The sequence below is a fragment of the Tenrec ecaudatus genome, chromosome 3, assembly GCF_050624435.1.
Source record: "Tenrec ecaudatus isolate mTenEca1 chromosome 3, mTenEca1.hap1, whole genome shotgun sequence".
Lineage (NCBI taxonomy): Eukaryota > Metazoa > Chordata > Mammalia > Afrosoricida > Tenrecidae > Tenrec > Tenrec ecaudatus.
In genome coordinates, this window is record NC_134532.1 from 107052070 (window position 1) to 107078377 (window position 26308).

The following is a 26308-nucleotide window of genomic DNA, read 5'->3' on the forward strand; positions in this document are numbered from 1 at the left end:
GAAGGAAACAGGGGGAAGGGTAGGAAGAATGGGGACCAGGTTTGATTAGGGAGCAAAGCTGCAATAGCGCCCACAGGGAAGCAAAATAAATAGCTCACTAAGCAACCTGCTCCGAGAAACCTGCATTGATTAGGGGAATATGATCACTGGTTGAGGTGTCCAATTATCAACTTGGTTTTGGAACTTTGGGACATAATATGAGATACAACTTTGACAAGTTAGGTTCGTTCATAAGTTTTGTGCTTATTGATTAAGTTTTCTATTATTTAAACCATGTAGGTATAAAATTACGTGCTTTGGAACATCAGCTTTCAAAGTTCAATTTGAACAAGGGACTGGGAGACAAAAATTCCAAGCCACGCTGCTCCACACCTTTAGTTTGCCTCCTGGCTAATCTCTTAATCCTCAGTTTAACGCCAGACCTCCAGCCCAAGCACCTTTTTTTTTTTTTACTGCAATTCGGTTTGGTCCCAGTGTAAACTAGATAACGGGTCTTAGTGGCCAGAAGACTGTATTTTCGATTTCAACATTTTTGACTGATCTCAGTAACTTTTGCCAACAAACTGGCAAATGGCCTGATGTCCCCTACCTCCAAGCTTTCTTCCTTCTACACTCCCATCCCTCTCTCTGTACTACCTGTCACCTCCCTCAAATTCCGCTCCACCAATCCCACCACTCCAGGCCCTAAGCTCTCTCCTTTGTCTTCTCCTGGAAGTCATTTTACCTATTCGCACCAACCCCTCCTCTGCCCCCTATGGGAAGTTGCAGGCACTGAAGCTTTCGCCTACATCCATGTTCCCTTCTCTCTCACTGACTTGTCCCAAATTGAAAAGCGCTTAGGTTCCCTTTTCAATGATCCCATCACCGCCATTAAAGAGTTTGCTATTTGTCTCAAGCCTATGATTTATCATGACCCAATATTTTTGTGGTCCTTTCATCCACTCTCAGCTCAGATGAAAGACAGCGTGTTTTTGCCACCACCCAGCAGCATGCAGACCAGGTTCATCTCACTGACCCCAACATGCTTGTGGGTACCTAGGCAGTCCTGAGGCAGGAACCAGGCTGGAGTTACCAGACCAATACCCAGGCAAGCCAGAATGGCCAGGCCTGCCAAGATAAAATGCTCCGGTGTGTCTTGGCCAGCCTCTAGGCAATTTCTCACAAAGCAGTTAATTTTGATAAGCTCAGGAAAATTACTCAAAGGGCGGATGAAAATCCAGCTGCATTTTAAAATTGCCTGACAGAAGCCCTTACCCAATACACCTGCCTAGACCCATCCTCACCAGCAGGGGCACTGTCCTTGGCACACATTTCATTACCCAATCAGCTTCAGACATTAGGAAAAAGTTTAAAAAGATCAAAGATGGCCCTCAAACTCCTGTCCATGACCTGGTAAATATGGCCTTTAAAGTCTTTAATACCAGAGAGGAGCAGGCAGAGGCAGACAGGGAGTCCTGAAAGCACCAGAAAGCAAACTTACAAGTCCAAGCCTTGATTGCAGCCCTGAGGCCCTCAGCAACCAGGAAGACATCAGCATCCCTCTGAGGCCCAGAGAACAACAGTTTCAGACCACCCCCAGAAGTCTGCTTCAAGTGTGGTCAGCAAGGTCGCTGGGCCAATCACTGCCCATGATCTTGTCCGCCCAACAAGCCTTGTCCGGCATGTGGTCAACAGGGCCACTGGAGAAGTGACTGTCCTTCAGTGTCCAGCCATGGAAGTCCAGTTCTTCCAAGCCCCTACCCGCCATTGGCACTACTGGACATAGCTGCTGAAGACTTATGGAGCCTGGATTCAATGACCCCAATCACCCTCACTGAGCCTGAGGTAACAATCAAGGTAGTGGTTTTGTTCTTTCTGGTCGACACAAGGACTACCTTCTCAGTTTTGCCCATTGTCCACGGGGCCCCTTACATGTCAGAAACATGAAGGGCATCAAACTGATGATTCCCTGCTAACAACAGAACAGACATGGTCACCCACAAAGGAAGGAAATCCGACTCAGCCATAGCGAGTCTGTTACTTCATAGATCAGAATGTAGATGGCTTTTCTCTGCATGAAATTTGCACACATAATATAACTGTTAATACTAAAATTTTCTCCAATCCTGGACAGTTCATTTGGTGCAATGGAACTTTAACTAAATGTATACATTCTTCCACAGCAGGACCTTGTTTTCCAGTTGCTGTAGTTCCTCAGCTCACCCTATATGGTTAGTCTGAGTTAGCATGGTTACTCTGTCCAAAGATCAAAGAGAGCGATATTCCTTCCTATAATGATAGGTATAAGCCTCGCCTCTTCAATCACAACATCTGGAATGGCTGGAGGAGCACAAGATTTCCAAGACTGATTGCAGGCTGCTTTGGAGTCTACCACAGACTCCTTGACCTCGTGGTAATGCTGTATCACCTCTCTGGCCCAAGTTGCCCTATAAAACATACAGGCCTTAGATCTTCTCACTGCTGAAAAAGGGGACACCTGCCTTTTCCTCAGGGAAGAGTGCTGTTGCTACATCAATGAATCTGGGCTGGTGGAGCAGGACATAGAAACGCTGACCTGTCTAAGTGAGGACCTCCATGGTCATGGAAGGATGAATTTCTCCCTGTTTGGCTGGCTGCACCCCCCCCCCCCTTGGCCACCTGGTTGTTACCTCTATTAGGGACACTAATCCTTATATCTTTATTTTTTTTCTCTTTGCTTTGTGTTTTTTCAGATTTATCCAGCAGCGCATACAAGAACTGTCCAAGATCACAGTAAACCAGCTACTACTTAAGCCATACACGGGCTTTGCCACTGCCCCACACCCTTTCTGCCTGCTCCTGTGTCTAAAACTACAGCGCCCCCTACCATCAGGAAGCAGCCAGTCAAGTTATGAGATCCCTTATCACCAAAACACCGGAATATCAGGCAGAAGCTGGAGTTAACAGGGCAAGCGGGCTAGGAGACAGAGATGGTAAAAACACTTCAAGGATGGTACGAGAGGCCAGAGCCCATGTCCCCTTCCTCCTCCTCCCCTTCAGTGTCCTTCAGGCCCACGTGCTGAAGACTAACTGTTACAAATAACTTTGAACGCTGCTGCTTAGCTCCTGACCTGCAGACAACAAAGTTGCAGTGGAAAATTCCCTGGCTACTCCCTGCCCCCAGACCCAGGCTATAAAACTCTCCAACTCTAGCCTGGACAGCGTGACTTCGTGGGCCCCAATTGGGGGCCTGTGAATCTAACCCAGGAACTCAGGATACTCCCATCCCATTCTCTGCTCTCCTTCCCTCCAGGGGCTCTGAAATAAACCCATGAAACTGTTTTTTACCATCTCTTTCTTCCTTCCTTCCTTCCTTCCTTCCTTCCTTCCTTCCTTCCTTCCTTCCTTCCATTCATTCTTTCTGTCACCAAATCAACTTCACAGAACAGGTATATGTATGTAAGCTTCAGCTCAATGCCTCATGTGGTTCATGTCTAATGCCCCATCTTGGCATACGTAGAGGGGGGTTTATATTTCTGAGGAACCACGTGTAACGTGACCTCCATGGACATGACGTGCACAAAGGGCTGTTTCTGGAAGCTGACTGAAATGCTGTAGGATCAGCAGGCCCTATACTCCAAAAGGTGAGCCTCTTTGGGGAGCAGAAAAACTCGAGAGTGGAATGGGTTTTTTGTTTGTTTGCTTGTTGTGTTCTGGTAAAAGATGTTGCCTTTAAGGAAATAAAATAAAACAAAAATAGATTTCCTTATTTTGGAACATTTCTCAGAGGTCATGAAGCTGAAGCAGAGATGCAGTCTCATACTGTTGTCCAGTCTTTGCCTGAATACCTTTACTTGATACGTACTTACAGTGGGGAGTGTATCAGAAAATGACTCCAAATCCTAAAAACAATCACACTGAATCTACGTGGCAGGAGTATAATCCAGGGCTCTGAGGTTGATTCTGATTATAGGACTATTGATTACAACTGCTCCATGGGGTTCTTGAAACTAAATCTTTATAGGGATAGACAATCTCTACTTTCTCCTTAGAGTGAATGGTGAGTTGGACCCACGGACCTATGGTTAACAGCCCAATGTTTAGTCCACATGCTACGGGAGTTCCATATGGGGAGCCTTTTTAGTGCCCATCCCTTACAAAATAGTGCTAACATCATTATCTATGTACTACTCCTGATCGTTAGAACGTGCTCCTTTAAGACACTGTTCAGGGTCATAACAAGGTTAAAGCATTGATTAAAAAGAGACAGGGAGAATTTTAATTTTAGTTAAGCTTAGAATTGAAAATGTCTCCCCAAATTTAGAGTCTGCCAGATTAATAATGCATGTGAATTCACATGATTGAAAAATAAAAGCGTAAGTTCAATGAGCACAATCCTGCGCCACTCACACGGGACCACTGCTATGGGGTACAGTAATTACATAAATATTACTGAGGTATTTTACACATGGTATGAGGTCTGTTTTATGACTGGATATGAAAAATATGGACATTAAGATCAAAGAACTGTGTATAGACAAGAGATGGGGGTTCACAACACACAGAATCCAGGAATAGGAGTGGGAATAGCGATACCAAAAGGGTAGGGGGTGTGGGGGGAGTGGAAAGGAGAAAGGAGGAACCGATCACAATGATCGATATATAACCACACACCCCTCTCCAGGGGAGAAGACATGGAGGGAGGGAGACAGTGGTTGGTGTGAGATAGTAAAATAATAATAATTTATAATCTATCAAGGGGTTATGAAGGTGGGGAGCAGGGAGGGGAAAAAAGAGGAGCTGATACCACAGGCTCAATAGAAAGTAAATGTCTCGAAAAGAATGAAGGCAACATATGTACAAACATGCCTGATTCAATCAGCGTATACATTGTAACAAGAGTTGTAAGAGTCCCCAATAAAATGATCTTTCAATAAAAAACAAACAAATAAAAGGTGGAAAAACTGGAGCCTTTGCAAAGGATAGCCTTACCTCAGTAGCAGTGCTCTGATTAGCTCCATTTTCCAGTAAATATTTGACGACATCAATGTGGTTCTCTTGGGCAGCCATGTATAAAGGAGTGAAGCCATTCTGAAGGCAAAAAAAAAAAAAGTCATCTTAAATCCTCTGTAAACTGTATACCACAGAAGAATAAGAGAGGGAGAAAAAAACCCAATGAAATGAAAACTCGTTGAAACGACAGAGGCATATTAGCATCCCTTCACATTAAAATAATATTTATTTTTACCATTCTTATATCAAAGTGAAGTGGTTCAAATACAAAATTTGCTGAAAGGATGAGCAGAAAAGGGTAAAAAGACATATATCTTTTTCTCTTTGCCTTCATTTAGTATCAGAGATTCAAAATTCTCACCACTGAACCCTGAGTTAAGATGACATTTAGTATCTGTATAATGCTACTATATATCTCGGTATATATAATACCTGTATGGTACATGAACATCCCCACATTTATTAATTCATAAATGACTTCAGACCACCAGCATCTTAAAAATGCACCCTTTAGTTGCTCTTATTCTTAGCTGCTGCCAAGTCTCTTCTGACTCACTGAGACCATCAACACGGCAGAACAAACAGCTCCTGGTCTGGCACCAGCCTCACGACTGTTCCCAGTTTGAGGCCCATTAGCACCTTTAAAAGCATAGCTTATTACCCGTGTCCAAATAGGATGGGAGAGAATGCAACTCCGATGGAAAATTCTCACATCTGTATTTCAGTATTCTAACTTAGATACTTGGTTTATACGGAACATTTTTATGTTCTTTTTAAAACGTCATATTGAAATTCTATCATTGAATACTTTTTACATTCATTCAATTATTTATTAGAATCCAGCCACTAAGGGGTGCTAGGCATATAGTGATAAACAGCACACACAAACACACCTGTTCTTCCATTGCGCACACTATGAATAATATAACATTATTAGGTCACCATATGGAAGAAAAATCACGAACATTACAACATCTGAGTTTGAAACAAAGCTTAAATGATGGTCTTCCAGGCCCAGCGTGAACGGCCTGCAGTGCCTGGTGGAGCAGCTCAAGCTGCAAGCCAGCGAGGAGAGGATCAAGGCTTCTCAGGCGGCTGCAGAGCTTCAACAGTACTGCATGCAGAACGCCTGCAAGGGCGCCCTCTTGGTCGGGCTTCCAGCAGGAAGCAACCCCTTCCAGGAGCCCAGATCCTGCGCTTTACTCTGAAGACTAGTAAGAAGAAGTTCGCTGAGGAATGCCTTCAAGTACGAATTGATGACTGCCTGCCTCCAAGTCGCAAGACATTTTTCTCTAGCCAAACAACTTCCAGCTATTTGAGACCTTTCCTGTGGCCTGGTATGTTAGCCAAAATTCTATAGAACTTGATGTGTTTCCGTTCAATTAAGAAAGAGTAAATCTTTACAGAATAATGGTCTGGTTCTTTTGGTGAAGTGCATTCCACTTAAGACAAACAAAAAGCTTGTTATCAAATGTACCCAAATACACCTTTTTCATAAGGGAATTTTTGTTTTATCTATGCCTGGAGTGCCATGTATGTTTTATTTATTGGATATTTACATTTTAAAGAGGAGAACATTTCTGTTTATTTTTAACGGAATATTTATAATTTTCCTAAGGTTTTTATACCTTAACAAAATTTCCTTTCTCATTTCTAAATGAAGATAAGCAAGTACAGGCAGTCCCCAGAGTTTGAACGAATTCCATTCCTAGGTCTGTCTTTCAGTTGAATTTTATCTGTGTCGGAACAGTGAGGTTCATGTCTAACATTGCTTGATCAAATATTTGTCTTAGTACATAGTGTACTTGTCTATGTACAACAACATTAAAGAAACACTTCCAGATAATTAAGCATCTCTGACATAATAATATAGTAAGACACAACAATAATAATGCTTTGATGCACATTGTACAGTAGTTCCCACTTGTTATCATGAACCATTGCATGCACCTTGAGTTTTTAATATAATACTATTGCAGTGGCCTACAATAGTATGCAAGCTAGAAGTTCATAATCAAAAGGACTGCCTGAATAAAGATTTGAGGAAGATAAGCTTTACTAAGTGATGCCTTGATTTTTCTAAACACGAAGAGCTTTATTTTTAACACTAAACATGGGAGCTGTTTCTTCTCAGACTAGTTGGAAAGAGCTATGTTGTGTTGTATATTAGGCTGCTCCATCTTCTGTCTGAAGTAGATTTGGTTATTGTTTTAAATTCCTTTGATTTGGTTTGGGATACTTTCCAAAGAGTATTTTGTATTTGTGAAAATCTTTGAGGGAATTGGAAATAAAATGTATGCTTAATTTGAAAAAAACTTAAATTATGATATTTTCTTTCCAGTAGAACCATTAAACTGTGTATGATCTCTTTAAGGAAAAATAGCTCCAAATTTCTATAATCAAGAAAAGTTGTTTAATAATTTCTGGAGCTCTTTGGAAACCCAGACCATATCATAGTCTTAAGCAGACGATTTCTTGAAAAAAATTATGCACTCATGAGAATAAAGAAAAACCATAGATGAGAGTTGGAAATATTTTTTTTTAAAGGGAGAGGAGGAGAAAATAGCATTTTAACATTTTATTAAGTGAGAGTCATCTCTATGCAATGGCCAAGATCCAGCAACAATACAAATACAGGGTGTATGCAGAGATCAACTGATGTCAAATTTGATTAAAAAAGGAGTTCTGCAGACTCCAAATGATGGAGGAAAAAATGAAACTAAAATAGAAATATTGGAAAAGGAATAAATTAATGATACCATAGGATTAAGGAATAGCTTACTACTAACTAGGTAGCATGCTTTTTACAAACACAGCAAACAGGTGACATCTTGAGTATTTTAAGAACACTGAAGAGGTGGCGGAAGGATGAAATTAGAGAGGCAAAGGCAGGGTGGTTAAAAACAAAGTGTGGGTGTGGAATGGGGCTCTTTCATGACAAGTAAAAGGCAGGGACGGGAGGAGTTTTTAATAGACTAACACAATTTGCTAACAAACTTTCCTGCAAAGGAATCTTATTGATACAGCGGTAGAAAAGGAAACACACGGTGATTACCAGATTATCCAGGAAAGAGAGGTGTCATTCTTATGACTCTTAAGACCCTTGGGGTCCTGTGATTTACAGCAAACTTTCCAGCTGAGCAGGGTAGGGACTCTTGATGGCCACAGCGAGGTCCCCACATCAATCTTACACCTCCTTGGCATCCAGATCATGCAGCAAGCCCAGAACTACACAGAATCCCTTCCTCAGTGGCCCAAGTACATAACTTTCCTTGGGTTCCTCCTCCTCAAGGTCTACTTTACGGCGCACATTGTGGTATAATGGCCCACAAATATGTCCACATTTAAACCTCCAGAACCTGTGAATGCTATCTTACATGGCTAATGGGACTCTGAAGATGTGGCTAAGGCTTTTAAGATGTGATGTTTCGACGGGAGTATCTGGGTAAGTAGAATCCCTACAAGAAAAAGGCAGGAGTCCAGAGAGAATTCGGAACCCTCGCTTTGAAGAGAGAGTTCAAGGCCCTGAACTGCCATGCAAAGAAAGCAACACTAGAAGCTAGAAAAGGAAATAGATCTATGTATCAGGCATCAAGAACAAAATATCAAATCATTGAGAATGAGGGGCAGTGCCGAGTGGGGATCCAAAGCCCATCTGTACACAACTGGACATCCCCTTACAGAAGGGTCACGGGGAGGAGATGAGCCAGTCAGGGTGCAGTGTAACTATGATGAAACATTCAACTTTCCTCTAGTTCTTAAATGCTTCTCCACCCCCACCCCCCCCACTATCACAATCCCAATTCTACCTTACAAATTACAAATCCAGGTAGACGAGAGGATGTACACTGGTACAGATAGGAACTAGAAACAGAGGGAATCCAGGACAAATGAACCCTTCAGGACCAGAGGTGAGAATGGCGATAATGGGAGGGTGGAGAGAAGGTGGGGTAAAAAGGGGGAACCGATTATAAGGCTCTACATATAACTGCCTCCCTGGGGGACAGAGAACAGAAAAGTGGGTGAAGGGAGACACTGGACAGTATAGGATATGACAAATAATATTAATTTATAAATTATCAAAGGTTCAAGAGGGAGAGAGGATGGGAGGGAGGGTGAGGAAAAATGAGAAGCTGGAACTAAGGGCTCAAGTAGAAGGCAAATGTTTTGAGAATGATGATGGCAACAAATGCACAAATGTGCTTGACTCAATGGATGGATGTGTGGATTGTGATGAGTTGTATGAGCCCCAAATAAAATGATTCATTTATTTTTTAAAAAACAGCACAAATGTAGTCATAACTGTCTGAAGTTGGAAACTTAATTCTACATTTCTAAACTAAGGTGTTGACAGGACTTGTACTTTTGGAAAATACAGGGAAGGATCCTTTCCTGCTCTTTTCTAACTTCTTTTTTTAAAAGAGTCATTTTATTGGGGGCTCATACAACTCTTACCACAATCCATGCACCATCCATTGTGTCAAGCACATTTGTACATTTGTTGCCACCATCATTTTCAAAACATTTTCTTTCTACTTGAGTCCTTGGTATCACCTGATCCCCCCTCCCTCCTTTATGAACCCTTGATAATTTGTAACTTATTATTTTTTCATGTCTTGCACTGATTTATGCCTCCCTATACCCACTTTTCTGTTGTTCATCCCCTAGGAGAGAATTACAGGTAGATCATTGTGATTAGTTCCCGCTTTCTGCCCCCATCTTCCCCTTACCCTCCTGGTATGGCTACTCTCAATATTGGTCCCAAGGGGGTTTATCTGTCCCGCATTCCCTGTGTTTCCAGCTCTTATCTATTCCAGTGCACATGCTCTGGTTTAGCCAGATTTGTAAGGCAGAATTAGGGTCTGGTGTATGTGTCAAAAGGAAGGACTATAAAGTACTAGTTTAATAGTTTCCTACCTTGATATATATATATATATATATATATATATATATATATATATATATACTCTTCTTGCCCTGGTTCTGGCAAGTATTAGAGGCTTGGGTTAGAGGTGGGTTACAGTGGTAAAGGGACTCATCATTGATTGTGTTTCATCCCACAAAATATATGTGAACTTGGCTAAGCCATGGTTCTTGGTATTTTATAGTTATCCCCCACTTTGTGAACCACTGCAATTACCGTATGTGTTGCAAATCCTAACCTATGAGACAGGATGCAATCTGAAAGATGAGGTTGCCTCCTGAGTCTATCACTTGTGAAGTATCAAAGAGATTAAACAAGGGAGCAGTGATTAGAGGGACCAAGAGGGAAGGCTTAGGAGTGGAGCACACTATGGTTCAAGGTCCCTGTACTGGGGACTTCCTCGGATGGGGGAGATGAATGACAAGGACCTTGCCCCAGAGCCAAGAGAAAAAGAAAGTCTTCCCCTAGCACCTGCACCCTGTGTAGACACCTAGTCTATAGGGATAGGGCAGTGCCTCCATGAATCTGTCACCTAGCTAGACAGAATGACTAGTCTGAATCACAGAATCACTGACACATAGCCATTTCTGTCTGTGAAAGTCTTCTACTTCTGAATCAGTAGGGAAAGGAAAAATTTGAGGCATTTATTATTTATAGGAGAAGATTACGCATCAGGATCTTGAATACTATTTGTATACCTTGTGCTCCAACTGTTCTGCCTTCTGGGCTTCCAGTTGACTCGGGTTTAAAGCTATGAAGGACAGTAACAATAATAATGAGCTTCTGCTCCGTGCTATCCTCTGTGCATTGTGAAAGACACCTGAGAATGTGTTGACTCAAATTACAGTGAGCACATTTCCCAGTTTGAGCAAAGGTCCCACATTTTCTTAAATTTATGCATGGTATCCTGGCGCCATTATTTAAAGTGCCCTGCTTTGAATAATAAAGTAAATTGTCTGATAATTCCTCTCCTACTTAGAATAGTGCTGCAATATTAGTGTAATTATCACCAATCCAGCTGAGTCTCAGCAGAAAGGTAATAAGAGATCTTAGCTTTCTCTCCTTGTAAAGGAGCCGGGGCTTTATCTCCTAGACCAGTGATTCTCTGCCTAGCTAGGTGGCAGACTCATGTGTAGACATAATTAAGAATAGGGGGCACTGCCAAGGCCCTTCAGAGCAGCAGTCTACACATGTGTGGCCCAAGTATGTACAATTTTTTAAAAGCTCAAATCTTGAAATGGTCTCAAGAAACGTGTTATAGGCAATACAAAATGATTGAATGGTTTTAGGCAAGGAGTAAACACATCCATTCGCATTTCAGACAGCTCATCTTGTTGAGCAAGGGCAGCTTGTTTGAGGTTAGCATAGAAAGCAAGAATAGAAATAGGGGCTAGCCAGTTTTTGCCAATGCTGCAATTTGTTGTCCCCGATGATTACCCTACTAGACTGCTAAGTGAAACATCGATGGCTTGAGTAAACCAATGAAGACAAGTCGATACACTCCCAGTAAAGCAGCTATTGACAAGTCCATAGAGCGCAGTTCTCCTCTGCACTCGTGGGGTCACCCTGAGTGGAAAGAAACTGGATGGTTCCCAGTTGCCTAAACGAGGAAGGAAGCTTCAACAAAAATAACACCTTGGCTCTGGAGGGCAAGGGAGTCATTTAGAATTACAAAATGTGCAAAGTATGGAGACAATAAAGATTTAATAAATGTCCTAAAGATGTAAGAAAGTATCCTCTCCTGATTTACTGATGCTGTTTAAAGAGCGTGAGTATACGGAAGACCAGGAAGCTTGTCTCCAGGTAACCTGGGCAGCACGTGGGCACATTAACAGAACTGGACATTTTACAGGAGTGCACCTGTGCAAAGAATCCCTGACCTCTTTGTACATACAGCCTGGTGCCTACAGATACACTGCATCTCTGTTTTTTGCTTATTGGTTTCTGAAATGGACTGGTTGCTTATAGATAGGAAAGCAAATGGATTTTCTTCTTGTTGGTATAAAAAGTCAGTGGTCTCCACAGCCTAGGCTATTATTTGGTGGATGCAGGTGTGTACAGCTTCATCAGTTGTTACAGCAGTTCTGCTGTGATTGACAGGAGCCTATAGACAATACACTGATGGGCCAATAGATAGACAATAGTTGCTGTGTTTCAAACACACACACACACACACACACACACACACACACACCACAGAAGATGAGAATACACAGAACACAATGAGATTGGAGTGGGGAAAAGATTTGCACAAGGGAGGGGAGGCTGAGCCCCGGAGACCCAGCTAGACAAGTCCAAATTTCATTCAAAGCCTTGGGGTGTTACCAAGAGGTCTCATTTGCATTTTAAGAGGATTGCTCTGCCAGGAGTGGAGAGGATGAATTGGAAAGGGGTCAGAGTGTAACCTGCTAGAATGGAAAGATTATTTTTTTAACAATCCATATGAGAAGTGAGGATTATAAGTATTCATATAATTTTGACATTTGTAAAAATATCACTTAGTATTCATGCATTATTTCTAATCCTCTCAAAGATGACCAGTTATGTTACTCTATACTATCCACTAGTCACTCATAATACTTATCAGGTTTATTAAAAACCAAGAAGCCCTAATTGGAGTCACGGTCACACTTGTTCTAACATATTTCAGAAAACTCAAATGCATAAGAGATACCAGGAAAAAAAGTCTAATTTGCATTAGTTATATAGCTAAACACATCACGACCAAGTCAATCCCACTTCATAGCGCCACTGTCCGGTAGAGTAGACCAGCCTCCAAGGTTGTATAAGGCTGTAGATTGACTTCTTTCTCCCAGGAGTAGCTGGTGGGTTTGAATCATTGACTTTTAGGTTGACAGTCGATTGCCAGCTTGTTACATTACCCAAGGACTTCTAATGCTTTTTTGGGGGGAGGGGTGGGGGGTGGCTTGGGGTATAATTTATTTGGAGCATTAGCTAACTAGCACAAGGTCTTACATGAGCTGATCCTGCCCTATCTTACCCACTATAGTATTTACCAATCTTTCCCCATATTGCTTCCTTTCTCTTTAGTGAAAATAACTCATGTTGTTGTTATTTTCAACCATGTTTAGTCACCTAATACTATTCCACTGCCATCGAATCCAAATTCCAACTCACTGCCATAGAGTTGGTTCTGACCCGTAGCGACCCTACAGGACAGGGTGGAGTGCCCCAGTGGATTCTGAGAAAGCATTGCTAGCCAGGCGTGGAAGCTTTGTCTTTCTCCCTCACGCAGATAGTGGTTTCCAACTGCTGACCCAGCTATTTGCTACCTAATGCAGAAATCCCCTAAATGAACAAATCAAGTATAGCTTCTCCATTTGAAGGGGTACCAGGGTGGTGTCAACAGTTAGTACTTGCTTGACAACTAGTTGAAAGACTGGTGGTTCAAATTCCTGAAGCACCTCAGGCGGCAGGCCTGGAAATCTGTTTCCGAAGGTCACAGCCTTGCAGAGTCCATGGGGCAGCTCTTGTCTAGGCACTTAAGGTGGTCAGCCTTGAGAGAATGGATGCACTGACCTCAGGATCGGTGTTGGGAACTGACAGAATTATCACTGTTGACCAACTTTTGCTCTGGTCCAAACTACCGAGAGAACGGTTTTAAAACTGTCTTGTGCTACCCAGTATGAGTTTATCCCGGCTAATTCTTCAGGAATGGTGAGTTTTAAAAGCTGGCCCTCGTATTTGAAAGCACGATGGCAAAGCAAAGTCTTTATGACATTCTGCAGTAAAAAAAGCGGAGGTCTTTGAATTCATTAGAAAGAACGTGTCAGGTAGGTAACTTGCGTATTTTTGCCAAAATATAGCAGTCTAAGCTTAAGAAACTTTAAAAATTACAGTTCTCAGTCTTTGCAACAATCGTGTAGTAAACTGAGGGACTGGGTGAGGATGTGTATGAACGTTTATTTATATCTCATAACCATAAGGGTCTTTCTCCACTGGAGCTGGCTTCTCTTTTTGAAAATTCACCACAAAAGAGGAATTGTTCATGCTGTTCCCTATGCCTAGAGGTCGTCTGTAGATAGAGCAATCGGGTTCTCTAGCCTGATACACCATAAAACATAGCAAACTCTCTTCTGATGTCTCTCGCTGATAGGATCATAGATTACTCCCCTGGCAGGACTCAGAGGCATCCAAGGTCAACTAGCACTAGGTCAAGATGACGACTCACCTCATTGCTTGTTTATTATGTTAACCAATCATGGTTTACCTATTGACTCTGTTAATATGTTCACTGTATGACGTGGATGCCTTTTCAAAGATCTGTAAGCCCTATTATATACACCCATTGGAAAATATATTCACTCTTTTGGTCCTGACGTCGGGATAAGGAGCCCCTGTGTCCCACTGTCTATATGTCTTTATTAAAGGGTCTTTATTAAGGACCCTTTCTACTGTTGGGGACCCTCGACAGATCCCATGGCTCTTTTACCAGTTTTCTAAGAGTATTACCAACATTCTCTCCATTTATGGAAAGCACATTTAATGAATTATACAAACAACCCCTACAATAAAAAACGGAAGCTGTATTTATAGCTAGCTCTTGGTTTCAGACCGTAAAAGATTTAGAATTTTTTTGTGGAGCAGAGTTCATCATTAGCCTTATTCATGCTATCTTCATTACACACTCATTAGCACTGGTTGGGAACTACTAATCTAGTTACTACGCCAGATACTATGCATTGTCTTCTTCCCTTGAATTAACAATATTAGAGCAAAAGTTGGGGAACATCCCAAAATTATCACCCAGTTTTAATGTCAGGATGAGTCAAATAATTTCTCTAAATATACCATGAACATGCAGCTGTACAGGATATAAAAACCAACAGGGACTAATTGTAGTCACAAAAATAAAGATAATTTTGTGTACAATAGGGCAAAAGAACAAAGGATAACGATTAAACACTTGTTTGGTAGTAACAAGACATTTTTAAAAATTAAAATACCATATAAATATTCTCAGAGAACCAAAATTTGACCATTTTTAGAAGAGTTGGTAGATTAGGAGTATTTTAACCTCTATTGCTCTCTGAAGATTTTCTTTCAAAGATGATAGCCACCAAACATTACAATATTTAATGTTCTAAATCTTTCTAGGGGGTTAAACTTTATGTAATGTCTGTTATGCTGTCTTGTTTCCTCCCCACAGCAGCCACATGCATGATTGAGACTGTAGCTCATAGTGCATCCCTCACACCCAGAAAGGCTAAACGTACTAAGACAAAATCATTGCTTCCTTTAGGAATGTCATTCATTTTTGTCATTTAACAATCGGCCCCAGTGGTGCTATTGGGTAAGCCTCAGACTACTAACCGCAAGGTCAGTGTTTCAAACCTACCAGTCACTGCAAGAGAAAACTGAGGCTGTCTGCTCCCATAAAGTGTTTCATCCTCAAAGCCTTATACAGGTGACTGTAAGATGGAGTCAACTTGATGGCAGTGGTTTGGTTTGGGGTTTAAAACCAATAGGTTATTTTGCACACCAATTCAACAGTGAAAACTCATCATCCGAGAACAGGAAGACACATAAGCTCACAGACACAATTCAGTGGGGTTCACATTGCCTCCCCGCTCCCCAAGTTTCCAGCGCAAAGGTTTCGTTTTCTTGGATTCCAGCATGCGCGGTGCACATTTTCCCAGTCTTGTCAGTGACTCAGCAGTGCTGACGAGTGTAATTCTGACCCCGTTCATCGCAGTCACAATTTTGAATATAACAATGTCCCATTTCTCACATTGTGCATATTATACCCGTGGGACTCGAGCGTTTAGAGCAAGACCTGGGGGTGCAAACAGGTTCAGTCATGTTGGAGCAGCAGCACCGTTCGGAGACAACGCAAACCTTAACGTAGAGCGCTTTCTCGACTAGGTGCGAGTTTTGCCTGTGCTGACTCTTATCCAAGGCCTTGTAAAGCTGCTCGTGAGTTAAACCAAGCCGTGTTCCCAAGCTCTGCTGAGCTAAAGAGGGGAAACAGCCTCAAAGGCTTTGCTCAATATTTATCAATTGTTTAACACATTCTAGCCTCCAACTTGCCAAGGACATAACCTCAAAGAAGGGCTGTTGTCCTTCTGTGTGATTGTCAATATACACAACACACAGAGCCATTCAGTTACATACCTAGACTTTGTGTCCCTTGGAATACTTTATGTATAATGGATACCTTGTAATACATCTGCATTACAAAAGGTTTATGGCTACTTAAAACATTATATATACATTGATTGAAATTTATATAACACATTGTATGTTAATAGTTCAGATTTCAAAGGTGGACCTAACTAAAAGTTAACTATAAAGATCTAATGGTAATTTAAGGAGTCCGGGGGGCGGGTACAATGGCTGAACACTCAGCTGCTAACCCAAGCTTGATGTTCCCAATGCAACAGCTGCTTCACAGGGCAATGAACCAGCTGATCTGTTCCCGTAAAGAATACAAACTAGGAAATCCCCGGGGGGCAGTTCTACTCTGTCCTTTAAAGTCGGGATCTACTCCATGGCAAATACTAACAACAAAGTGCCTATAATAAGCAGAACTCAGATTGAGGTAAGTACAGTAATTGAGCCTGTGGTTTCTAGCCATCACAGAAAGAAGGAAAATGAAGTTGATTATGATAATTCTCATATTTCTAAGAAAAGGAAATGGCATATTTTTTTTGCTAACTAGAGTGTTGATTTTATACAAAGACTACAGAACACATAAGAATGGGTTGACTAAGTGTTCCTGAGGCTCTCCTGATAATAGTATTTTCCGGTAATATATGATATATCAAGGAAATCAGAAGCCCTAATGCTAGAGTGCTGGTTGGGTGAGTAGGGCTACTAAACACAAGGGCAGCAGTCTAAACCATCAGCCACCCTACAGGAAAAAAGATGTGGCAAATAAAGAAAAGTATACATCAATATTCTTCATAAAAATAGTTTCCAAAATTCTCAACAAAATCCTAGCCAACGAAATTCAACAGCAGATTTTTAAAAATACATTATGAAGAACTGGGATTATATCAGGCATGTAAGTATGGGAGAACACTAGTTATCAATGTACTTCATGGCATGACTGATGCAAAAGGAAAGAACCACACCATCATAGCAATTGAAACAAAAAGAGTATTTGGCAAAATCCAACACCAATTCCTAATAAAACACTCAACAAAATGGGAACACTCAGCATAATGAAAGGTATTTACACAAAACCAATGATCAACATCAATCTCTACAGAGAGAACCTGAAAGCATCCCCCTTGCAAATAGGAAACAGACACAGATGCACTTTGTCACTACTCATATTCAATATTTTGCTGGAAGTTTTACCCAAAGCTGTAAGATAACATGGCAAAATTAAAGGTATCCAAATGGACAAGGAAGTAAAATGCTCTCTATTTGCAGATGATATGATCCTACACATAGAAAATCACAAACATGTAGCAAGAAAATTGTTAACACTTATTTAAAGAGTCGACGAAGTGTCAGGATACAACATCAGCATAGAACTATCAGTTGAGATTCTCTATGCTGACAAAGAGACCTCTGAAAAGGAAATCAAGAAAAGAAATGCCATTTATGATCAATACACTGTCATTGAGTTGATGCTGACCCTCTAGGACCAGATAGAACTACCCCTGTGGGGTTTTGAGATTGTAACTCTTTATGGGAGTAGAGACCCTGTTCTCTCCAGAAAAGCTGCTGATGGTTTAGAACTTCTGGCCTAGCAGTTAGTAGTTCTACACTCACCACTACACCACCAGGGCTCCTTTTAGATAGCCACTCAAAAGATGAAGTACTTGGGAATAAATAAAACCTGAGAACAAAACTCACAGCCATATACTTCCAATTCATGGGAACCTTATAGCACAGAGTAGAACTGCTCCTTTGGGATTCAAAGGCTGTAAATCTTTATGGGAAGCTCTAACCTCTTCTTTCTCATTTAGAGCAGTTGGTAGATTTGAACTGCTGACTTGGAGATTAGCAGCCAAACTCTTAACCCACTGACACCAGCTCTCTTCAGAAAATAAAAAACCTGTACAAGGAAACTACAAAATACTACTCTAACAAACCAAAGGAGACTTATATAAATGGATGAATACACCGTGATTATGGATAGGAAGGCTTTACATTGTGGAAATGTTAATTCTACCCAAAGAGATCTATAGATACACTGCAATCCCAAACCAGATTCCAACATCATTTTTTAAAGAGGTGGAAGATATAATTACCACCTTTCTATGGAAATGAAACAGTCCTCAAAGTAGGCCTCTCTTTTCCTGCTTGCAAAGCCTGCTGTACAACCAAGGTAGTCAAAACAGCCTGATTTGGGGACAATGATAAATATAGAGAAAAATGAAACAGAATGGAAAACACAGAAATAAATCTGCTCAATTATGGGCAGCTGATATTTGATAGATAATGAAAATACATTAAATTAGAGTTAGTCTCATTAACAAATTGTACTGGCAAAACTGGGTATCCATTTGTAGAAGAATAATACTCACATCGTTTGCAATAAATGAACACAGGACAGATTAGAGATCTCAACATGAAAGGGAGAAATATAAAGATCATCAATGAAAAAATAGGGACAAAATTAGGGACACTGATACCTATCATAAATAAACTATCAAATATAGTGAAAAACACACAAGCATCAGAAGACAAACTAGATGAATGGGGCCTCCTAAAGGTTAGACATTCATGTACATCACGAGATTTCACCAAACAAGTGGAAAAGAACCCATAACCCAGAGGGAAAAGTTTTGGCAGTGACATACTGATCAAGGAGCTAATCTCTAAAATTTATTTTTAAATATATCCCCTCCAGGAGAAAAAGATAAGTAATCCAATTAAACATATAGATGACATGAACAGACACTGCATCAAAGACAGCATTCAGGTGCCACCAAACATGATGAAGTGCTCATGATCATTAATCATTTGAGAGCTGCATATAAAAACAACAATGAGATATTATCTCACACCAGCATTAATAGCAAAGTTCAAAAAAACGGAAAACAAGAAAAGTTGGCCAAGGTGTGGAGAAACTGGGACCGTCATACATGACGATTGGACTGTAGCAAAGGCAACTACTGTCGAGAGCAGACTGGTGCCTCCTCAAAACTCTCAGAGTAAAAATAACAGATATCTCAGCAGTTCCTCTACGTAGTATATCCTCAAAGAAGAGCTATGGCACAAATTTACAGATGCACACCCAAGTATGTCACAGCACCATTTGCCATTGTAAAAACGATGGAAACAACCTTAATGCTCATCATTGGAACATTGGATAAATCAACCTTGGTATATGCTCACAAAAGAACACTGTGCAGTGAAAAATTAAAGAATATCATTGAATCTGCTAAACACTTCATAATACAAAGAAACCCTACAAAGCAATTCTACTTTGTCTTACAGAGTTACTACGAGTTTGAATCACCTTGGACCACAAGTGGTGTGGCTCAAGGAATTATGAGGTAGTATATATCTTATCAATTAAGAGAGGCGACCCCATAACAAGAATATTGATTGCCTAATAATAAGAGTTGAAAATAATTAAAAGAATCACAAATATATAAGTGCCTAGTTTCATTTTCAAGAGCAATTATGCAAACAATGAATATTTATTATATAAACCAAATCACCGTGCATCCCTGGGTAATTGCCTAAACTGTCCATTTCCTCGCCACAAAGAAAGAACGCGATGATGGGTTTCTATGCAAATCTCTATGTAAATTATGTGATGAGGAGTAAAGAAAAACTCCTACGGGTCACAGAGTTTTAGACATGCATAAATGAACAATGTATTAAGCAGCAATAAAGATTAATCACGAATGAAGGATTATAATGTAGCGGAAAGAGAAATTAGCTCCAAGAAAGGAAAGGAGCAAATATAACCTCTGAGGAAGGGCATGGTGTGTGGGAGTTTAAGGATGAACTGAACGGGTTGCTTTGTAAATTTCTTGCATTTTTGTCAATTGTTTAAGTTAAAATGTACTCATTATTTGTGAGATAGATAGATATTATAGGGATAATAAAATATGTGGCATATTTTCCAATAAGAAGACAGGTTTACCAATATGACTTTGGGCAGGATACCTCAACTCTAAGGACCTCAGAGACTCTTGCCACTGATACGTTCTTTAAGAGTATCTTCTAGTTCCAAACTACAGTAAGTTGATGAAGAGTATAAAGGTGTAGCATGTAAAGAATTGTTATGTCCCAAATAAGACAAAATATTTAAGAATGCATCAATCGAAAATTTATCTTTAAAACACTATGAACATCCCACAGTCTATAGAATTTTTGGTTAAAAAACAATGCACAAAATCTAATTTTAGAGGTAGACATCTTTTTAAACAATAACTGGAAATAGGAAGAATATCAAAGTAGCTATCAGGGATGATGTACTATCTGGAACTTTGCTCCAAAATGCTAGTAGTTTGATTATTAATCAATGCCATATTAGAAAAAGGAAGTAAAAGGGAAAAAAAGTCTTTGCAGCTGGTCCAATGGTCAAATATTGGTGAATTATGAACAAGCAAAATGAACAAATCCATGGCCTTTAGAATGTCTGTCTCTAGCTCTACTACATGGTGTTCACATTGACGCAAGAATCCTTTCTAGCTAGGCAGATGAAATAGCAGATGAATAAAAGTTTCAAATCTCTGATCTGTACACAGGGCCTTGATGTAGTTGAGAAGTATTTCCAGGATCTTTCCTGGTCTTCCCCTAGCCCCATCAGTTTAGTTCCCAGATCTATTTATCTCCATAACTCATCTTCCTGACATTCTTGACTTTCCATGACAAACATAGATTTTCTTATCCTCTTATGCATAAGAATCAGTACATCTAGTCAATTAGGGAGGGGAAATAAATCAGGACTTAAGGAATTAATAACAACAGATCCAATACTTCCCACACTGACAGTATGATAGTCTTCGCACGCCTACTAAGTCAACAGAGTAAGTAGAGTAAAAATAGCAACAGCGAGTAATAACAAGTGCTTAATGTGTGTCATTTCCTTCATTCCTCCCATCAATTCTAAATAGTATGTCTGATTCTCATTTCCATTTTACAGCCAAGTAAATTAAGGCATGGGAATGGTATTAGCTTGCCCAAGGTCACAGGGCTTGTGGGTGACAGACACACAATTCAAACTCATGTTGCCTGATTTAACAGCCCTCTTAACCACTGCTAAATTGAAGCCAATCCAGTTTTAAATTAAATGCTTATTTCATTGGATTCACTAGTTCTCATTTTATTTTTCTCCCAAACCTGCTATTTATACTCATTTTACACAAAGAAATCAGAGTACCCTGGACAATTACTATAACTTAAAATTATTTTTGGCACACACAACAGTTTTTCTTCATTGTCTTATTTTCTTTTATACAAAAATTGTCCCTAAAATTTAAGAGTCTCCCATTTCTCCTTGAATTCATTGCTTTCCAGTCTACTGCCTTAATTGCCATTTATTTAAGATGACCTATAAATATCTTCCTTCCAGAAGTCTCTTCTGAATCCTAGACCAGTAGATTAAACTCCCGATTAAAACCTCTTGGATATTTAGCAGACATTTGAAACGTAACTCATGATCTCCTCTTTCCTTTCTTCCCCAAACAAAGAAAAATAAATCATATTCTTTCCCAATGTTCTCTGTCGGTGAATGCCAACTTCTATACAGTTAGGTCAGAGAGAAGACTAGAAGTAATTCTTCACACCTTATTCTTCTTCACTCCCCATTCACTGTCAACACCAAGTGCTCTGCAAACAGTCAATTCTACAACGATAAATATGTAATATTACAACTGTTATAAAGAAATACAAAAAATGAAGCATGGTTTAGACTCCAATAGACACGACTTTGACGACTATGAGGAAGTCAGCGATGGGTGTGGGAAGAGGTGGGGGTTGAAAAAAAATGAAGGGTTTAAGATATTGTTGTTGATTTCATTTCTTAAGAAGGACCGTGTCACATATAGTTAGTATGTTTCATTTAAAACAACAACAAACCCTGCAGATTGTTTATCCCTCAGATCTCGTGATGTGAGTGGCCTCAAAAAAGGAAAAGTAGAATTAAAATGAACTTGGAGTCTTTAATGACAAACAAGCTCATCTAACAAACATACAAACAAGACACCAAGTGGCCTGCAACAGATCTGAAATCTTTCTCAAATCAATGCTTTTTATTTCATCACTCAAATCACTACCACTCCATCCTAAGCTAATATCATCTTTCATGGTTCTTGCTGTTAAGTTGTCTTTGAGTCTACCCCAACTCATGGTAATTCCATGTGTGCGGAGGAGAATGGTTTCATGGGATTTTCAAGGCTATGGCTACTGCACTCTGGACTAAAAGGGCACATCAACCTGCCACCTTGGGGCAGGGTTTAAACCCCTCCAGTCCCACGTTCAGGCGATCAGGGATCAGCTATCTCTTTACTCCACAAATTCTCTTTCTTCTCTTTCCCATCACAGTCAATTTCAGCAAGCACAGTTGTGTTTTTTCCTTCCTTCCTTCCTTCCTTCCTTCCTTCCTTCCTTCCTTCCTTCTTTCTTTCTTTTTTCTTCTCTCTCTCTTTTTCTCTTCTTTCTTCTTTTCTGTTTTTCTCCTCTCCCTCTTTTCTTCCACATGCCACTGCTCATTTCCAGCCCCCTACCCTCTGCCTAGGGCAACTCCGCTCACCAAGAGGGGTGAGCTCCAGCCTGCCCCCCTATGACAGAGCTGCACACAGCACAGAGCTCAGCTGTCCCTTTATTTTTCTCCTTCTCTTTTTTCTGTCTTTTCATCTTCTTTCACTTTTTCTTCTTTTTGCCCCTTCTGCTATCTCCTATCTCTTTCCTGCCACAGTCTCAGCAGATTGTTTTCCTTTTTTGTTGTTTTCTATTTCTGACTGTTTTTACTTTAGTTTTGTCTTTGCATTTTGTGTGTGTTAGTTTGTTTTTTATTTTTGCTCTTGTCTTTGTTTTCTCCTTTATTTTTCTTCTTTCCCCCCTCTCTTTACTTTCACAAGCCACTACTGGCCTCCAGGCCACTCCCATCCACCTATGGCAACTCTGACAGCCCAGTTGGGGGAGCTCTCACCTGCATTTGTTGGCTTTACACACAGCTGGGGAATTCATGCCTGACCTCCACCATACCCCAAGCAGCTGGGGCATCTCCCCTTCAAATGGCTGGGGGAACTCCAGCCTATACCCCAAGTCCTACAAGTGACTGGGGGAACTCCTACAATCATTGGTGGTGCTCCATGCTGCTGCAGGAACATCCACCCAACCTCCATGGAGATCTCTCCGACTAGGATAATTCTGCCTGCCATCTAAGGAGGGTACACCCACCCACCTTCTGTCGCACTCCAGGTGCAGAGGGAAACATTACACGCCACCAGAAGTGCTTCAAGCATCGTGCAACACCCTACTACGGCTTACTGAGAGATCAGCCAGTGAAACGCCACCCTCATGGGCCCACAACCACCTGACCAGATTCCCGTGAGAGGACCTTCCAGCTCACATTCCAAAAACAGAATACTGGTCGGCTAGGGTAAGCATGAAACCACAGGAAGATGCAGTGGTAGCTTGACCTCCCAGTGCAGTTACCCGCTGGTAGCTCATAGAAGCGCTCATATGAGTCCCCAAGAGAAAGCCCACTGCTCTTCAACTCTGGAAGATGGCACCGGGCTCCTCTAAAATGACACGTAAACAGCAACCAGCCCCGACAGCCTCAACAAAAAAGTAGGAGAAACAGAAGACCACTGCAGAAATAGTTAGTCTTCCAAGGTGCCTCTGATTATGTTGGAAACCCAAACTTGCAGCTTGTAGTTGAGCTTCTACTGTTAGGGTGGCCCAGACACTCATTATCTAGAGTAGACCACTATGACCTCCACGTGGTGTGATTTGCAGCCTCCTGGCTGCCATCCAAGTTCTCCCAAATGGCGCCAAGATAACATTTTAGAAATTGAAACCTGAGCTGTTCCATCTCCCTACATCCATCAGAGATTAGGTTTAGGATAAAAAGCAGAACAAAGTCTTAATCAGGTCTCACTCAACCAGATTTCTTTCTTAAAACGTCAATTCTCAGATTACTAATTCCTTAGGGATTTTTTTTTTTCTGGGATACAGTCTGTGTTGGTCCAGGTTGGCTAGAGAAACAAATCCAGAGGCACTCATATATGTGAAAGAGAGAGCTTTATATCATAGCACAACTGCACATTGGGAAAATATCTCAGCCGGATCCAGATCAAGTCCATAAATCCGATATTAGCCCAAATGTCCCATAATAGTCTATAAATTCCTCCTCAGTCTCACACAGCACATGCATTGATGCTGAATACAGTAAGATCACAGGCAAGTAGGTGGAATGCCTTGCGGATCCAATGCCAGTAGAATCATTTCAGTGCAGGCGCAGGTCTGTACGTGGCTCCTCAACAGGAAGGTGAGGCAGGAAGAGTGTGTCCTGCCTCCAGGGAGGAAGACAAGAAGTTCCCAGAAACTCAAGAGAAGGCCACACCCACAAGGAGGGATTATTAGGCTGTGACCTGATTGACAGGCTAGATGCCAACTGTGCATTCTTTCATCAAGTTGACATGAAATTTTGTAATTACCACACACTCCATCTTCTATCTCTTGCTTATTTTAACTCTTTGTTTAAGAAAGCCGTTCAGTCATTACTCTCTTACTTCGCTCCTTCCACCACCATTGCAACCATAAGAAATACTAGAAAGCACACAATTTACACTCAAGGATATGTTGAATGAGTGAATGAATGATAACTTCCAGTTACTTTCTAATGGCAAGTTTTCTTTTGTGTCATGTCTTTATACTTTATTTTATTTTGTGATTTGTGTCAAAGAATCATTGCTTTGAGGTCTTCCTGCAGGCTTTGTCTGAAACTTAATTGTTCAATATGAATGTTGGTGTTATGAAATCTGATTTAACCACTGTTTTAACCATTTACTGCCAAAGCAGATTATGGTATCTACTATTTTAACTCCACATGACCTTTACAATGTTTGTCAAAATCAGAAGGACAGAAATTTAAGATTTGAACTATATTTCTATTAAAAAAAACTTTAAAGCTACCTTTGCCATTTTCCTACTATCATTATAAGTCTTACATGATTACAATTTCCGTTTCTTTGGACTCATTAAAATATTATACACTGATAGCCTTGTGAAGTGAGAAATAGATTGGAAATCTGACAATTTTGAATTTAATGAGGTTTATGCCACAAATTACAAAATTTAAGGGCAGGATGACAACTAAAATCCAGCCTTTCTATACCATATGTTCACATAAAAGTGAATGATATAAAGATAGAATAATTTTATTCACCAAATTTTAAATTTTATTATAAATAAAATTATCATCTTGTTTACTTATATATGTGTGTGCTGTTTTCAATAGCAGATGAGTAATTTTAACATTTGATTTCTAGGAAGAAGATTCAAAATGTTTGGTGGGAAAAATGGAATGAAAAGATAATAAATTTTTCCATGAATTTTTGAAGCCCTCTTGTACTAGGTGTTCTTGGGTCATGTGAATGTACTTGACTACCAACTGAAGGGTGGGAAGTGTGAAATTAACCAGAGGAGATAATTTTGTGGCCATAAAAACCCTATGGAGTACACTACTATTTACACACATGGGGCACCATGCGTTAGAACAGATGGCTACTGCAGGGTATCCAGAGTACAATACTGTTATTCTAAGGGGCTAAGGATCCCTGGAGGCAATGTGGTGAAAGAGCATGACAGCTATTCTGCAGGAGAAATAGGTGGCAGTCTATTGGCATAAAGATATTTACAGCCTTGGAAATGCTATAGGGCAGTTCTACTCTGCCCTTCTTGGTCTCTGAGTTGAAATCTACTCTACGGCGATGGGTTTTTGTCACTCAGTGCCAATTGTAAAGGCATTAATTCTGGCCACTGTTCCAAATATAGTTTCCCCGTGATTTGTACTGAGGGACAGAGATACTCTAGTAAACTTGCATTACCAGAAATGCTGATTTCAGAATAAAACCACAAGGGCCCCAACTTCTTTTTAAAAAAAATTCTTGCCAAATAAAGTACCTGCCTTCACCTTCACTCATAACATGTGCATTATAATCGTGTTTCTCCCAACTAAAGAGCCAAGACTCTTATGAAGAAAGAGTCATATGCATATCTTGGGGAGGGGGAAGCTGAAGACAAACTTTTTTTTTTGCTTTAAACCAACAGTCATAAATCACATTCTGTGTACTTACTCTTTTTTGGGGGGTGACGTGGGGGGAGCATGACAGCACAGCATGTTCTGCTACCAAGCTTTTGCTTTGTGAGCAAGGATGGCCTATGAGCAGATGGAAGCCCTTCAGTGCAATGGGCATGCTGGCCAACTGTGGAGGCTTTCCTCCTTTGCACAGTCCAAGTCAAATG

At 40.6% G+C, this 26308-nt stretch overlaps 1 protein-coding gene across 14 annotated transcripts in view; it reads right to left on the reverse strand.

Annotated features, from left to right (window-relative positions):
* Positions 1–26308, reverse strand: part of ANK2 (ankyrin 2) — a 648733-nt gene that overhangs the window by 157050 nt on the left and 465375 nt on the right. For all 14 annotated transcript variants that reach the window (XM_075543900.1, XM_075543907.1, XM_075543894.1 and 11 more), the window contains one exon: positions 4951–5049. In XM_075543900.1, the coding sequence (XP_075400015.1) occupies positions 4951–5049 (99 nt within the window). The remainder of the gene's footprint in view (positions 1–4950; positions 5050–26308) is intronic.